The sequence below is a fragment of the Epinephelus fuscoguttatus genome, linkage group LG2, assembly GCF_011397635.1.
Source record: "Epinephelus fuscoguttatus linkage group LG2, E.fuscoguttatus.final_Chr_v1".
Taxonomy (NCBI): Eukaryota; Metazoa; Chordata; class Actinopteri; order Perciformes; family Serranidae; genus Epinephelus; species Epinephelus fuscoguttatus.
The window spans coordinates 22,390,073-22,406,703 of NC_064753.1; the positions used below are offsets into that span (position 1 = coordinate 22,390,073).

At 41.7% G+C, this 16,631-nt stretch overlaps 1 protein-coding gene across 2 annotated transcripts in view; it reads left to right on the top strand.

The window, feature by feature from the left end:
- Positions 1-693: 693 nt before the first annotated feature.
- LOC125906310 (CUB and sushi domain-containing protein 1-like) overlaps positions 694-16,631 on the top strand; it is a 537,329-nt gene continuing 521,391 nt past the window's right edge. For both annotated transcript variants that reach the window (XM_049604892.1, XM_049604902.1), the window contains exon 1: positions 694-1,465. In XM_049604892.1, coding sequence (XP_049460849.1) covers positions 1,330-1,465 — 136 coding nt within the window. In that variant the 5' untranslated portion in view covers positions 694-1,329. The remainder of the gene's footprint in view (positions 1,466-16,631) is intronic.

Here is a 16,631-nt window from a genome sequence, read left to right on the forward strand (position 1 = left end):
CTGAAATTGATCTTTTCTTCTCCCCTGATCTTTATTTCACCCCCTCTCCTCCCTGAATCATATTTGTTCCTTATATCTCATGCCAATCCTCTCTTCATCCTGCCTTTCTCTCCTCTATTCATCTCTTCCATCCCCTTTCCTCCTTCCCTTTCTTGCTGTCCTGAAATTCCCAGCCCTCCCTTTTTCTCTCTTTCCTCATTCCACTTTTTTCCTTCCTCTCCATTTATGTTTTCTCTATCTCCTTCTATTCATCACCCTCCTTCCCGAACTTAGTCTTTACTAAATCCCTCCTGAGATATTTCTTTTATCCTTTCTCACCTTTCTTCCTCCTGACATTGTTCTCTGTCACTCTTCTGTCTTCCCTCCCTTTCCTCTTTCCATTGCTCAGTGTTTTCCGTCTCCCTCCTACCATCTCTCTTTCATCCCCCCACTCTCCTGTCACCTCTCCCCCCTCCCTGTCTTACTGAAATCTCTTTCTTTCTTCCTGTTTCTTTCATTTCATCCATCACTTCTTGCTCCACCCCTCCCACATTGTTCTCTTCTCCTCCCTATCTCCTTTTCATGCTCCCTTCCTCTATCCTTCCCTCCTTTTTCCTTTCATTTATCTGGCCTCATTCCTCCCTGTTTCTCTGTCTTTCCTAAATCTGCATCCTTACCTCCTTATCATCTTAATCAGTTTTCCCCTCTCATTCCTTTACTCTTTCCTCTCTCCTCCCAGACGTCATCCCTCCTTCCTCTCCTCCCTCTCCTCCCTCCCTCCTGGCCTCCCTCTTTAGTCACTCTTTTATATCTCCCTATCCCTTCCTCTCTTTCTCTTCTCCTCAACTATCTTCCACTTTTCCTCCATCTCTGCTACTTCCCCGGACTAACCTCTGTCTTTCTCTCCATCTCTGTGCGTCTGCCTCCCTCTCTCCCTCCCGTGCTCCCTCTCTCTCCCCCTCTCTCTGTCAGTCGTCGCTCGCTCGCTGTGTTGTGCGGACCTACCAACCACCTCTCTCCTCTCCTTCACTGAATCTCTTCATCTCTCTGTCTCTCTCCTCCGGTCCTCCGGTCTCTGCTATGACAGCTCACACCAGCAGCGTGTTGCCCGATCTCAGACCGACAACCCGTCACCGGTTATCCCGTCCAAACGTTAACATGGACATGTGTGTGTGGGATATTCGTGATTGATCCTCGGGTGTAGATATTTTTTGTATAAAAACGAAAGAAAAAGGAGGAGGGGGGGCGGCCGTCCTCTTTTACCCCCCTCCGCTTCCTTCAGTCAAGCAGAGCGGCAAGGTGGGGAGAAGGCTTTTAAATTAAGCCAGCTTGGATTTATTTAACAGCAAAATGACGGATTTGGGAGCGCCGGAGATGATGCTGGTGAGGAGGAGGCTGAATGTAAAGAAAACGGGCAGGCTGAGACGCGACCTCCCGCTTCTCCTCCTGCTTGGGCTTCTCTTCGGGGATTTCTCCTCGTCCAAGGGTGAGTTTTGGAGGCTTTTCGGTTTGTCTGCGTGTTTGTATGCGTGCCCGCGCGCTTGCATGCGTGCATATGTGTGTGCGCGCGTGTTGGAGGGGATCAGGATATTCGCAGGTTGGTGTGTTTGCGTGTGAGCGCGCACGCGAGAGTGGTGGGGGGGAGAAAATGTGGTTAATTCGTGCCGTTTCGATGCTGCGGACAGCGTTGGTGTGTGTGTGTGTGTGTGTGTGTGTGTGTGTGTGTGTGTGTGTGTGTGTGTGAGTGAGCAAGAGAGTTACGTGTGTGCGCGCGCTCGCCTTTCTGGGGATGGCGTGCTTGTGTCCTTTTGTGCGTGCGTGTTTGAGATAGCAAGAGGTAGAGAGTGCGAAAGGGAAAACGAGAGCTAGTCTACATGCACGCACTGTGTGTGTGTGTGTGTGTGTGTGTGTGTGTGTGTGTGTGTGTGTGCGCTCGTGAGAGAAAGAGAGTGCAGTGCCCAAGTTGGACACAGTATTACATCTGGGGAACAGTGTAGGCAGGCTCATTTTTTGGGCCTCCCTCCATGCTGTGCAGATATTGTTATCAAAATAAATAAAGCAACTTCAAAATCAATCTCAGATCCGTTAAACCAGACTTCATGCAGTTTCTTCGAGTTGAAACAGCAATGAGGGGAATCACATCTGAAACAGAGACATTTCAAAATCTTGTTCAGTATGAGGAAAAGCTTGGCAACTAACTTAATACCCAGTGTTACAGTCTACAAATGAGCATGCTCAGACAGAAGGAGATGGGGTGAAATTTCTCCCTGGAGGGCATTTAGAGAGGAGATCCCATACTCATTGTGTAACATGATTTTGTGGAGTCACCACACACAGAGGAGCAGTTGTCTCAGTGGCTGTTGGAGCATCTGATGGTATGACAGGGGGTTGATGCGGTGTGTCAGCAGCCCACCAGGTCCGTGTTGGTGAGGATTTAGTGACCGAGGAGGTTCCTTGTGTTCTAGGTGGAAAGAGAAGAAAGTGTTAACATTCTCCTCGTTTGGTGGGAGCGTTACTGTTACTCTGTTTATCAATAGCTTCTCTGTGTGCACTTCTCCTCCCTCTCGTTCTCAATACTTGTCCTCTGTATTTCTCTCTCAATCCACCCCCCCCCACACACACACATGCACAAATCTGTCAGATTTCCCCCTCTTGTGTATTGCTAGTTTCCAGGCATTTACCCTTGCCCTCCATCTATCTCTGGGTGTATAAGATACAAGATTGTGTGTGTGTGTGTGTGTGTGTGTTTGTGTGGCTGGTGGTGTTATCTTTATCTGTATTCTCCTGCCATACATGAAGGCTGTCAACTTGGAAATGAGGGAATCTGAGTGAAAGTGTGATTGTGGGAGAATTGTGTATGTTGATGAATATGATGATGGCGCGTTTAAGCTGTTTGTGATTGAAGCAACTGCTTCTTTTATCACCTGCGATTTATCTTTCACTCTAATCTGTGTGTGCACTTGTTTGTGTCTGTGTTTCCTACGCTATTTATCAGCTTTAAAATCTGCATTTTTTTCCAGACTGATTTTTCTCCCCCCACAATCATAAACAGTTCAGTTCTGCTGCAGATTGTATATTAGATTATTCCTCTCAATTTAAACCACGAAAATGTCGCACATGATTTACATGTCACATCTAATTTATTTTTTTAATTTATCATCTAAAAACCCTGACCTTGGGCACAAATGAAGCTTTCATATGTCATATTATCACGGTGTGATGTGCAGCATATACCTGCAGCTATTTTAGTTATTGAAGAGTTAAACACACAGAAAGACAGAGTAAGAGAAAATTAAAGGGCAGACTGACATCTGGAAAGACAGACGGAGGGTGGTAATAATTTATTTCGTCAAACCTCAAACCCCAGATGGTTGCCAGCCTTTTAAATGTGATGTCGCACTTTAAATTCCAACACACAACTAATTATTGATTGTCTGGAAATGTCACTTAAAAATGTCACAAAAAGTCAGGTATCTTCAGACATAAACTGAAGTGCAAATAAACAACCTAAGCAGCAGAGGATGGAGGAAAGGGTACTATTAAACAGGATTTTAGTGATGCAAGTGATTAGTTTTTGTTATTTAACAAAGATTTAGTGAAAAGTTCTCAATATTAATCTCAGTGAGCTTTTGTAATTGGATATTTCTGTTCATGTTTTGACAGTGATATTGGGGATTATTTTGATAATCACCAAATTAACTATTTCTGTAATTATTGTCACTTGTAAGTACATAATAATAATGATAATGAAAATAATGATTCAAGCCTAATTCCCTATCAATTATGTTATTAGGAATTCATTTTAAAACCCAAAATTTTGGATCGAGCAACATTTGGTAATTCATAAAATTAGTTTTAAAAATGATGTTAATCGTGAATCGTCATTATGTTTATCGGATGCCTATGTAACAATACAAAATCAGTTTTTCATGGCCAGTTCTACTCCCATATTTACAATCTTTGCATATATTTAGCTGCCAAACTGTGCGTCCTTGTAAGAAGCGGAGACGGAGAGAAAAAATACATTCAGCTCATTCATCAACAGGTTGTTCAGCCAAGACACGTTCAACTGTCCAAATGTGATGATAATTCCCATAAAACCCAGCCAGTGCTTATATAATTGATATATTGTTAACTACACTCTACAGGGGACAGTACAAAAGACGTTTTTGGCTCATGCTGATGCTTACATGTGCACACATGCGTGCACACGTACACACACACTTGGTTGAGAATAACATGTCTGAGAACTTCATTTTAGGCCTCCACTGGGACCATAAAACACTTGTTTAATCACTCACACACGCTCACTTGGTCACTTAGAGACATAAACACACAGACACACACTTACACATGCACGCACACGCGCACACACACACACACACACACACACACACACACACACACACACAGGACATTTTAGTGACTTATTTTGGTTCCCTTTTCAAAGTGAGGGCTGATTAAATGTCTCTCTTTGCAAAGGTTTTTAATGTTTTTATCTTTATGAGGACATTAAGGCCCGGACGCACGCACTGATACACACTCACGTACACACACCCACACACACAAGTACATGCACATGGTGACAATTAGCTGACATTGAATCAATGCCAAACAACAAGATATTGGAACTAGCTGTCTGTCCTCCTGCCTGGCATAATGATATTACACACGGGAAACGGACACACATGCATGCATGCGCGCACACACACACACACACACACACACACACACACACTGTTCCTGTGAATGAGAAAATAGCTAATTAAACGGAGCTGTCCGCCCAATTCAAATTCACTGTAGGCATACATAAAACTGAGGGTATTAGACATATAGAAGAAGTGTGACACTTGCCAATGAAACTTGTGAAAATTCAGAAAGCATAATAAAATGTGAAAGAAAAAAATAGTCTGTTTGTCAGACAGTGATTAAAATTATACTCAAGTAAAACCTTTTAGATACATTCGCTACAGAATTCCCTACTGTCTGCGGTAACTATTCTAAAAGCAAGGACCACTTATCAAGCTACTCCAGCAAATTTTGACCATTTCTTATGGCCTTCTTCAGTAAATGCAACCTGCTCACTCGTCACATCTGTGTTATGATCTCCTCCCTATATTAGAGTTGGGAGAAAAAAATCGATACAGCATGGCAATATTTTGCATAGCAATATTGTATCGGTACATGGATGCCTAGTATATTTTACTGTATTTTTTGTGAATTTATTAATATTGCAAATTAATACAAACACTAATTCAATTTTTGGTAGTTTACTAGAATAATAAAATCAATTACCTTTTTAGTCCACTAGATAAAGTTTACTGTAATACAAATGATTCAGATGCTATGAACACACTGAAAACTTTTTCTTATTATATAAAACAAATATTGACAAAGCTTGGGGAACTTAATTTGTAGTTGAAAAAAGGTAATAAATTGCAATATATTTCATTGTGTCACAGCAGTACTCAGCAAATCATAATAATAGTGTATCATAACTTAAAGAGGCAACAGATAGGATTCGAAGAAAAAAACAAATAGTAATGCAAATAATTATACCAGAATGCACAGTACCAGTACAAACAGCTCACAGTAAATGATACCAATATGTACAGTATCACTACAAACAACAGTAGACACGTAAGGTATAATTTATAGTGAGCCGGTGACTGTTGAAAAATTACTCCCGACAGGGGAATGGGTTTGGGGGTAATCACTGTCCGAGGGCTGCCATAGAATGGCAACGAGGATGTCAGCCAACCAACACTTGCTATCTCGTCCCTGGTTGCGGCGATTTGCGATGCTGGCCAGCTAGGAATGAACTAGCAGCCAGTACAGTACAGTCCTCTCTGGTCTAGTTAAAATTTAGCTGTGTTACTTACTGATCCATTAGAAAGAAAGCTAGCTGGACATGTGTTTTGAAGCCTCTTTGGTGATGGAGCTCCCTCCATCTCTTGAACGCCTGACTGAGGTTTACTCTTGTTTTTCCTCTTCTTTTATCTCTCTCCTTTTTGGCTCTTCTTTGCCTCCTCAGACAGAGGAGCTCGTTTTCTTTTGGGTGGCCGTTTTTCCACTTATCTCCAAACTTTGTCCGTCTGCCACTGTGCTCCTGACTCAACTATCTCATGCCCCGGCCAGTTCCTCATAAGGACCAGCTCCAGTCCTTGATTGGCTGACTGCCCAGTTTGGCAATACATGACGCATTTCATGCCGTAAAGCAGATTTTTTCTGCGAAAATTCGTCCCCGGTGGCAGAAGCTTATTGCAAAGTCACTAAGTAACCTATGTAAACGCTGATAGTCTGATTTTACTGTGTATACTACCCTGTGCAACCCACGTTATTTTCATAATGATATATATAGGCAAAAATGCTGTCTGTTGCTTCTTTAAGTATCATGATAATATAGTATCGTGGAGTCTCTGGTGATTCTGACCCCTACCCTACAGTATCTACAATCAGCCATTATCACATGACAGAGGTCCTGCACTCACATCACATGCTGACACCTAAGCAAGCTCTATTTGCTAAAGAAGGCTGTAGGATACAGTGGAAAGCTTTGTGAATAACTAAGTAAGTGGACACTGTGTTTATTATATTTATCTCATGCATTTTTTACAATTTAGAAGAATAGCACGCTTAACTTAAAGTTCCCCTGTTATGCATTTATAAACATTATACACAGTTAAATCAATTGTTTAGAACACTCTAATGTAGTTGTAAACAGATATAAGTATTTATTCATCTATTTGTTAACTAAAATTCATTAGCCTGTAAGTAGAGGCTGCTTTAGAAATAGATAATGAGTGACTGTAGAAAAACACAGCTGTAATTATGTAAAATATGTTGTTGTATGGGAAGTTGTAGTTGTCGAAATGTATTTTATATTAATAAACACTTAAAAATTGTCTCTATTGCCTTAAGTATCATGAACCATTCATTACTAATGTATATTGCCTATATATGTTAAATATGGGGACTTAGACTGGAGTGTTGCTGAATTTGTTGAATGGTAGCTTATTGGCATTCAACATAAGTGAAGTTCAGCATCTACAACAAAACACAGGACTTCAGATAATTGAAGGATATATTCTGAAAATCAAAGGTTGACATGCTCTGATTGGTATTGATATTTTTACTCACCAGAAGTTCAGTGATTCTCATGAGTACCGTACAGTGCCTATATGCAGAAGCACATGTCTGAGCATGTGCATATTTGTGGGTGTCTCTGCGCTTGTGTTGGTGTGTTGATGATACATTTCTTTGCAGCTTACTTTAAATTTAAAAAGCAGTGTGTGGTGCTTTGCATCTGTGTGCACATTTGTTTGGGATTCCCTGTGTTTGTATGTGTTTTAATAATTTTCTGCTTCCTATGTATGAGAAGCATGGGAGCACTTATAACTTTCACCTCTACGTGGGAGCGACAGACTAAACGGCACACACACAGAGAGAAACACACATACACAGAAAGAGAGACATTTTGTTCGGTGTTTTCAGGTGCTTGTATAATAATTGAATCCCCTCTGTCACACCAAAGTCCACACACAGTTCAAACAAATCTGTGCTTGAGAAAAGAGCACGAGACCTTGCATGTGTGTGTAGTGTGTACGTGCACTTGCAACAGAAAGAGCGAGACATCTCATTGAGTACTGATGATTTTCAGGTACTTGAGGGTCCTTCCAGTTGTCCAGTGAGAATAGAGAATACACATGCACTTCAATACAGTTAACTACAGCAGAGTACACAGTTCAATGGAGAGCAAAGAGGTGGTGTGTGAATGCGTGTGTAAAAGAGACAGTGGCGATAGAGAGAGCTACAGAAAGATCTAATGATTACTGGAAGCAATGAACCGTTTTTTTTTTTATCCTCACAAGTTCTGAAATTTATATGTGTATATATATATATATATATATATATATATATGTATGTATGTTCAGAACATGTGAAATGAAACTGTGCTACTTTACACAGACTGGAGTTAACTATCAGAGAACACACAGAGTACATGTTAAGTGTGCATGGGTCATTATGCTTGTGATGCTGGAAAGAAAATGTCTTTTTAGCCGCCCATGCTGGCTTGAAAATGAGCGAGTAATCTATCTTTATAGTGTTCAAATGACAGAACTTTTAAAAGAGCCATGGCCTACATACAGTAGACTAATGCAGGGGGAGAGGGCAGAGAGAGCAGAGGAGAATATGTGTGAAGACACAGAGACGAAGGGAGAGAGAGATTGAGATAGAGGCAGAGATCAGAGCCACTGTGTTAAAGAGACATTGGGACAGAGAGGAAGAAGAGTCACTCCTGTGCACTGGGGGACAAAGTGAAAGAGAAAATGAAAATGTATTCCCCAGCAGACGCAATTAATCAGGAATGACTTTTCCATCTTGTGCTGCTCGGCTAGTAATGTCTGGCATTAAGTAATGACATCATAACCCTGTCTGCCCTGAATTTATACCTCAGATATAGAGGGAAATCCACCGAGCTGACCTAAAGGCACGAGCAAACAGGGGTCTAAAATCTGTTGATATTAATGACTGGACTGGAATATTTCATGCTTGCAGTAAATACTGCGTTACACACAGCAGAATCTTACATCTGTGTGTCATTTCAAATCAGAAAGGACAGCATAAGAAGACATAAAAGGGCATGTGTATATCATATGAAATAGCATGACAGAGCTTAAAATTATGAACCCCGTAAAAGTGCTGTTGCATAGACTTGCCGATTGTGTTTTACCACCCATTAGTATGCATTAGTAAATGCCATGTCTAGTTTATTTGTTAGGCTCCTTTTCTGAAATCTTTAAACCCAACTAATAGAGACCACTACATTCATCTTTTTAACTGCTAGCAGCGTGTGCATACTAGTGTTGTATGTAGGGTTTTTGTATTTGTACTGAATTGTCACGGTAACAGTGAATACAGCAACACACAGAATAATTGGTATGTAGATTGGTGCACATAATGTGGAACTAAAGTTCACAAGTGCGAGTTCTGGCTGGAAACTTTTAGCTGCTGAAGTTAGCACAACAAGCTGGTTGCCATGTGAGCCAACTACACCATGGTGAGCGGAAAGATGCGCCTTTGGATTCCTGGTCAGCTACAACAGCAACAGAGAGAGAGTTGTGTATAAGACGAGGACAGTGTGTCGGCCTTGCTCCAGCCTTGGGTATGTTGAAACATCCAACATGCTAACACACATTCAACGGCATTGCCCAGATCGGTCAAAACGAGAGCCCAGGTCCCTATCCCCGCTGCTTTCAGACAGATTTCAGATGCAAAAGCAGAATGGGATAAAATAATTACTGGAGCAACAGTCATATAGCCAAGTTGTAATTAACTGAAACACTTCTCAGTATGCACAATTTTTTTTTTTTATTATCTGTATTTTGTATTTTCAGTTTCATAGCATAGGAGAGGATTTTCAGTTTTGTAGCCTTCTGTGATCTGTTGCCTTTTGGGAAAGTGTTTGTTCACTGCTCATACAGTGTAATACAGAAGTGTTTGAGATGTTCCTTATTTCATAATAAAAATAGTTTACCAAAGTTGCCAGTGGGCAAAATGCTTCCTCAGTCCACAGCAAGATGATTTTGTCTGTCTTTGAGACTTTCACTATGGTCTGTTCAGAATAGATGAAAAGAAACTTACCATTTATGTAGTTTTTTTACATGCTGTACCGAACTCTCACGGAAGTGTGACTCCTAAACTGAACCATGACTTCTGTTGACCCCAAATATATGCCTGATGAGCTCTGTGTTGTAGCAGACTACAAAGAATTATAATTTACATCATGAGTTAAAACTTTGCATTTGGTTTGTATAGAGCTTCCAATGCAGCCACTGTGGCACAGCAGTTTGTTGCTGTTTTTCTGTACCTTGTGGTGCAGACGCCTCGCTGTGGTGGGAGCTGAGGGTTATTTCATAACACAGGATTACTCAGCCAGCCAGCTCTAAAAATAAGCATGAAATGAACCTCTCAACTGGAGTTTGTAATGAAAGATCAGTCGGTGTGGTTACAAGACATCCATGACAACCAATATCCAAATTTAATTTGACAAATTATTCAGAGCATCAACAGCTGTGGTACATTTTTACCAGTTCCAGTGAGGAACATTTTTCATTCTTTTGCTATGTTAATGGTGATATAATGCATTCTGGTAGCAGCGTAGTTGGTTCAGGAAGCAGTACTGCACATTTACCGTTCCATGTTTGCCTTAAATTGGAGTCTACTGTATTTCATTCAAATTCCAAGTGCCAAATTTCACTTGCTATACCTCTCAGAACAAATTAAACCTCCATTACCTCTAGACATTCATCGAAGATTCAGTGTAGTATTCCTCAGCAGGTTTTGATGTGCAGGGTTTGCCTGCAGTGGTTACATTGACTGTGGCCATCTACTGTGCATAGAGGTACATACGTGCCTCCAATTAATTCTACATCTTCACTTCACAAACTGAAGTGAAGTTTGAAGGCCTATCAGAAATAGACACACAGTGTTTCATACTCCGTTGAGGAAGAGTTTTACAATTGAGTTTAAATCAGGAATTACTTTGCAGATTCAATTTTTTTTTGTATAGTTCAGTAAATGATTCGTATCAAAATTTTTGAATGATTTACACCAAACTCATAGTGCTGTTGTTTAACACTGATTGTTGTTGACTGCTACATTCAGTAAAAACTAGGCCTGTAGAAGTACTGCAGCAGCTGGAGCCCTCTGCAACGGTGGCCTCACTGCATCAGCACATTGGTCTCATTGAAATGAATGAGGATGCTCCTTTTTTTTTTTTTTTTTTTTTTTTGATGTAGTGCCATTGTCCGTCTGAATGTAAAACTGTTCCTTGCTACGGCGTATCCCAGGGCTAGCAAGCTAAAATAACACAGATAAAAGTGAAATGGTGATTACTGATTTAGGTAGGGAAAAGCACTTTTTGATGAGAGTGCAGGGTCAGCTGGTAGAAGTTGGTAGGGATTCAGTGTTTTGCTCAAGGACAATTAGGTAGGGTGGATAATATTTTTGGCTTGAGTAAAGATCCTGTATGCAGCTGAATAACAGTGTCCATCTGCTGTACCACCCTGCAGCTTTGAACCCGAGTATCTGTTGGTTTAGTGCTGCTGTCCACTGAATATAGAGGCAAATGTATCTGTTAATGTAGCACTTTTGCTATTTTATTATTTCCGCTTTGCCTTTCTGTTAGCATGACATTTTCTATAAGCTGTAGGCTAATGGTTGGCTAGCGGGCTAACATTAAGCAAGCTAATGTGTCTGTTAATGTTACATTAGTGTTATTTCAGTTTTTCTCCTGCTTAGTTCCATGGTTTAAGGGCATAGTGTGTGTGTGTGTGTGTGTGTGTGTGTGTGTGTGTGAGAGAGAGAGAGAGACACTGTTACAGCGCACCTAGGCCATGCTGTGTGTGCGTGTGTGTGTGTGTGTGTGTGTGTGGGTGCCTGTGTGTCTGTGTGTCGTGTACAGTATAAGAATGTGTGTGTGTATGCGCGCTCTACATATGGAGGCAATGAGTTACATTTCCATTTCAAAGCGACGAGTCAGCAGCAGCAGAAGCTACTTTCATCCATTAATGTGATTTTAGGGAGAGAGCGAGACAGTGAGACACACACAGAAAGAAATACATAGAGCCACAGTAATAATTACTCTCCAGGTTGGCTAAGGGTTCAGACTTTTTATTAGTGTCTCTGTCTCTATGTTCCTCTCTCGCTGACTGTCTTTCCTTGTGTTTTTAGTCAAATGATGTGTACTCCACTTATCTGCCGAGCAGTCCAGTGTTCTAACGCAGCTGTCGCTCACATTAACAGGTTCACTGCTCTGCAAAGTGTGCTTGTGTTGTTGTACCACCGTATCTGGAAAAAGTTTAAAAGTCTGCAAAAGATGACTCATTTTAAAAGATAAACATTTGGCGAGTGTGAGTGTCTCAGCCTTCAAGAGAAAAATGCTTAGGGTTAGGGTTAGATCTGTGTGTGTTAGGGGGGAGTAGTGAGGGGATTATTTTGTGCTTGAGTGCCCTTTTGTGTGTAAATGTCCATGCGTAAGCTAAAAGTGTGTGTGCAGCAATATCGAGACATGTGTATGTGTACACAGCTTTTCTGAGTGCAATCATGCAAACGCTGTACAAGCTGTGTCATATTAATGTCGTGCTGCAAGTTGAAAGTGAATGTGTTAGTCTTGAATTTGTTTATGTATGTGTATTAATGTTTGCTTGTTTACACAAGTTTGCATGAGTGGGTGTATTTGCTTGTATGAGTGTGTCCATGTGAAGAAATTTAAACTGTATTTCCATAAGGAAGAGTGCATGTGCAAATGAGCACAGGCATAGCTCTGTGCAGAAACACAAAATATGTGAGTGTCAGTGAGTGGTTGTTTATTGTTGGAGCTCTGTGTGTGTGTGTGTGTGTGTGTGTGTGTGTGTGTTTCTGCACTTTCTTGTGTGATATTTATGTGTGTCCACATTCCGGTGTGTTTGTGTATAAATTTGTGTTTATGCATTTTCAACCGAGCGTGTGTGTGTGTGTGTGTGTGTGTGTGTGTGTATGTCTGTGTATAAATGCATTAGCCACAGGCTATCGTTGCTCCAGTAGCATCGTTCTTATTCTATCCATTTTTAATGATCGGTAATGGTCGCTAGCAGTGTTGAACCTACATCGTAAGGACACGGCAAAAAAATGGTCCCGTGGTGCACAAAGCGAGGAAGACAGAGGAGGCAGAGGAAGGGAGGCTGAAAAAGAGATTGGGATAGAGGCAGATATAAAGCGGGAGGGTGTTAATAGATGTTAGCTTGTTGGAAACCAACATCATAGGAGCGCTGCTGAAAAGGTCCCGTGGTACACTGTGCCACTGCAGCACAGCCCTACAGGGAAGACAGTGTGAGAGGGAGGGAGGAGGTGAGAAACTGGCCAGCAGGCTGCCTGCCTGACTGACTGACTGACTGTCAGTTTGATTTACTGACTAAATGATGGACTGGTTGTTAAGTTGACTGACTGACTTGCTGGCTGATTGGTTGTGTTACAGGCTGGCTACGTGACTGACTGAGGCAATTGCTGATTTGTTGAAGGCTTTTTACAAGGTATCTTTGTAATGGCAGAGCAGGAGAGGACAGGAAGAGAGGAGTGAGGGAGCAGATGGAGAGACAGAGGAAAGCTGAGGCCTCTTAAATGTGTTTAAACTCAACAAAAAAGGTTTGGAATTAGTTTCCAGGGTCCAAAGGCCAAGAAACGTACTAAGCACATAATGGCTGTTAAATTGTTTCTTGTTAAATTTAGCTTTTATTTGTTTCCATTAAAGACCACAATGTGCTTTATTACCAATGCTTCCTTGTGCCATCCTTGGGGTAAATAGCAGGATTTTATCCACTGAAATCTAGTGGAATCAAATTAAAGTAAATCAGATCAAATTGAATTGTGGCAAACTAAATTAAATAACACAGGGCAATGGAAACATTTTAAACAATTCATCAATTCAAGTAAAAAAAAAGAAGAACATGAGACTGTTTTAAATCTGTAGCTTTGAGGTTTCTATACCATGCTGACATCTCAAAGTGTAAACTGAGCAATTTCACCATGTCAGCTGGAGAGAAAAGGGAGATGGATGGGGAGACAGAGAGAAATGTTGAGGAGTGAGTGAAGGAAGAGAGGAGGGGGTTAAGGAGGAGGAGGAGAAGGTGGGAGGAGGAGAGGGAAAGAGGAGGAGGGAGGAAAGGCCTTAAGCAGTGTGATAAGGAAATAATAAAGGAAAGGTTGTAAAAGGCTCCAAGACTCCAGCATAGCAATATCAGCTACACACACACACACACACACACACACACACACACACACACACACACACACACACACACACACACACACACACACACACACACACACACACGTACACACACATTCTTGCTCTTCTTCCTCCCTCTTTTTCTTTCAATCACACACATAAACACACACACAGCTGTATGAAAATTGATGTTGCAGTGTCCTTTACAGGCCATTAAATCTGAACAACGGCAATCGCTTACTTCTGTCTGACAAATGATGGCTAAATAACACAGCTTCTCTGTCTGTCCTGCTGTCTGTCTGCCCGCCTGTCTTCAGTCTGCAGCCTCTGAAATGTAAGCATATGTTAGTCTGACTTTGTTTTTCCGACTAGTTATGGATTTTTGAACAGTGTTCTCGACTCAAATTGCTCTAATTCTGCCACATTTTGCCGGCGAAGACAGTATCAGGGCCCTTCAGCACATCTTCAGCACATTAGACAATAAGCTGCTTCTATGAGGAGTTTCAAGTAGTGCTTCTTGAATGTCAAAAAGCAAGCGATTCTCTCTTCTCCCTCTCTCCCTCTCTCACACCCCATTTTCTTTCCTTCGCTCTCCACTCATCCCTTATCTCATCTCTGCCCTTTTTCTCTCGCCTCATGTCTTCTGCCCTCTTTTCCTTCATGACTCTGATTCTTCTTTTTGGTTTGTTATACATGTATCATTCCCCTGCTCATTCTTTTCCTCCTTGCCAGCTCATTTCTCTCAATTTTCTGCCTTTTCTCTCCCCTCTCTCCCACTTTAATTGCTCTCCTCCTTTTCTCCATCAATTCCCTCACTGTCTGTCCTCCCTCTCCTCCTTCAGGTCTCTCCATCTTTCTCTCCCTCTGTCCCCTTCAGTCCTCCCTCTCTCATCAACTTCCTCCACCTCACTCCTCCTCATTCTCCTCCCCGCTTTTGGTCGGCGTCTCTTTCTCCTTCTCTCTCTTTGCCCTTTCAAGTCCTTTGATTAGGTTGTTGGCATTTTCATTGAGATGTCTATATGACCACTGAAATAACTCTCCTGTCACAGTCTCATCTGCCCTCTATCTACTTCTTCTCCTCTGTCTCTTCATTCTGCACTACTCTACTCCCCAGCATTTCCTCCTCTTCCTCCTCCTCCTCCTCTCTTCACTAACATTTTTATTCTCGCTCCATTTTATCCTCTTCCTGTGCTGCTCTCTTGCTTCTCTGCCAATATTCCTCTCAGTTTCTCCTCTCTCTTTCTCTCTCAGTATCTCTGGCTGTCTCCTCCTCCACCCTTCTCACAATTCTGCACCTCAGCTTCGCTATCTTTACTCCCTCTTTCTTGTTTTTGTCTGCTGTTTCGTTCTTTATGCCTTTCTACTCTCATTTTCCCCTCTCTACTTCCTCAGCCCCTTCCATAGATCGTTTGTCTAAATGTCAGATGGCCACATCAGCCACTGTTGGTATTATGAAAAGCTTTCTGGTCGGCACCACAGAAAGAGAGACACGGGAGAGAAAGAGCGAGGTAGGGTGAGTGTGTGGTTGTGGTGGTGGGGGGCCCTGGGCTGACGCTGCAGTTTTCTTGTGTTTCTGGCAGTGAAGAGAAAGAAGATGATGTCTGAAAATAGAGTGAACATGTTTAAAAATGATATGGGATGTGGGGTGGGTGTAAGAGGAGGAAGAGAGTGAGTCGGCTTATACAGAAGAAAAATGAGATAAGAGGAGTGGAGGGAGAGAAGAGGGTGAGAGGCTAGAATGAAGAAACGGGAGGAGAAGGAGAGAAATAAAGAGAAAGGGAGAGGGAGAGCCTGCATGTCTACATGCCTCTAATCTGTTGATGGTTGAGGGGAAGCAGACAATAAGCCATTATCTCTATAAGACTTAGCTTTAGCTGTAGCAGTATGGCGCTGCATACTGCAAGTGCCAAAGCTGCTTCCAGCACAGTTACGTACCCAGGATGCACCGACATCCATACAGGAACAGGATGGCACATTAAGACAGTTTACATAAGGAAGATGATAAAACATCAACATACACAGTTCAATAATAATAATCTAATAAGAAGATCCAACATGTGAGGAATCAAAGCCAAGTTTTCATCTCTTATGAAGAAGAGAATGTTCGCTTCTGCTGTAAACATGTCGGGTGATGCTTTTGAATTGTTTTTATTTGTCAGGAATTTATTTTCTCTGAGGTACCAAAACGTGTTACATGAGCTGTCAGACACTTCCTCTGGTTAAACTGGGATAACCAAAGCCTTTTAGTGCTGACTAACTCTACAAAACTCTGGAAATGGACTTGAAGTAATTCACTAGCATAGCAACAATAAGGATACAAACAACCTGGAAACAACCCATGATACAATAGTTTATGTAGGAGCTGTTGATTGCACTGTCATTCTCTCCATTCAAAAAGAATATCTGATTTTTGAACACTTACTTTCTAGTCCTCAAATAAAATGCAGGTGCTATTTTTTCAAACATTTTATCTATAGTGTGTGTGTGTGTGTTATATACGGGTAGGGCTGCCCCCTGATAGTTGACCAAACATTAGTCGACCAGAAAGGTCATTAGCTGGCAAGATTCCATTGGTCGCTTAGTTGCAGAAAAGCTCTTGAAGCTCCGCCTTGTCAAAATAAATCAAAACCCATACAACTGGACCATGTGGGAATTTAATTTGAAAGGACAGACACAGGAAGTGGCCATGCTCAGCAGTCAGACAGGAGTCACATTAATGTACAGGGCTGGTATCTGTGGTTATTCCACAGGTTAGTTAATAACATGTCGGGCAGGAAATCCAAAGTGTGGGATCATTTTGAGAAGGTGAAGGATGAACCCAAGTAAACTCTGCAGGCAAACATTTGCCTATCATTCGTTGACTACAAACATGATGTATCATCTA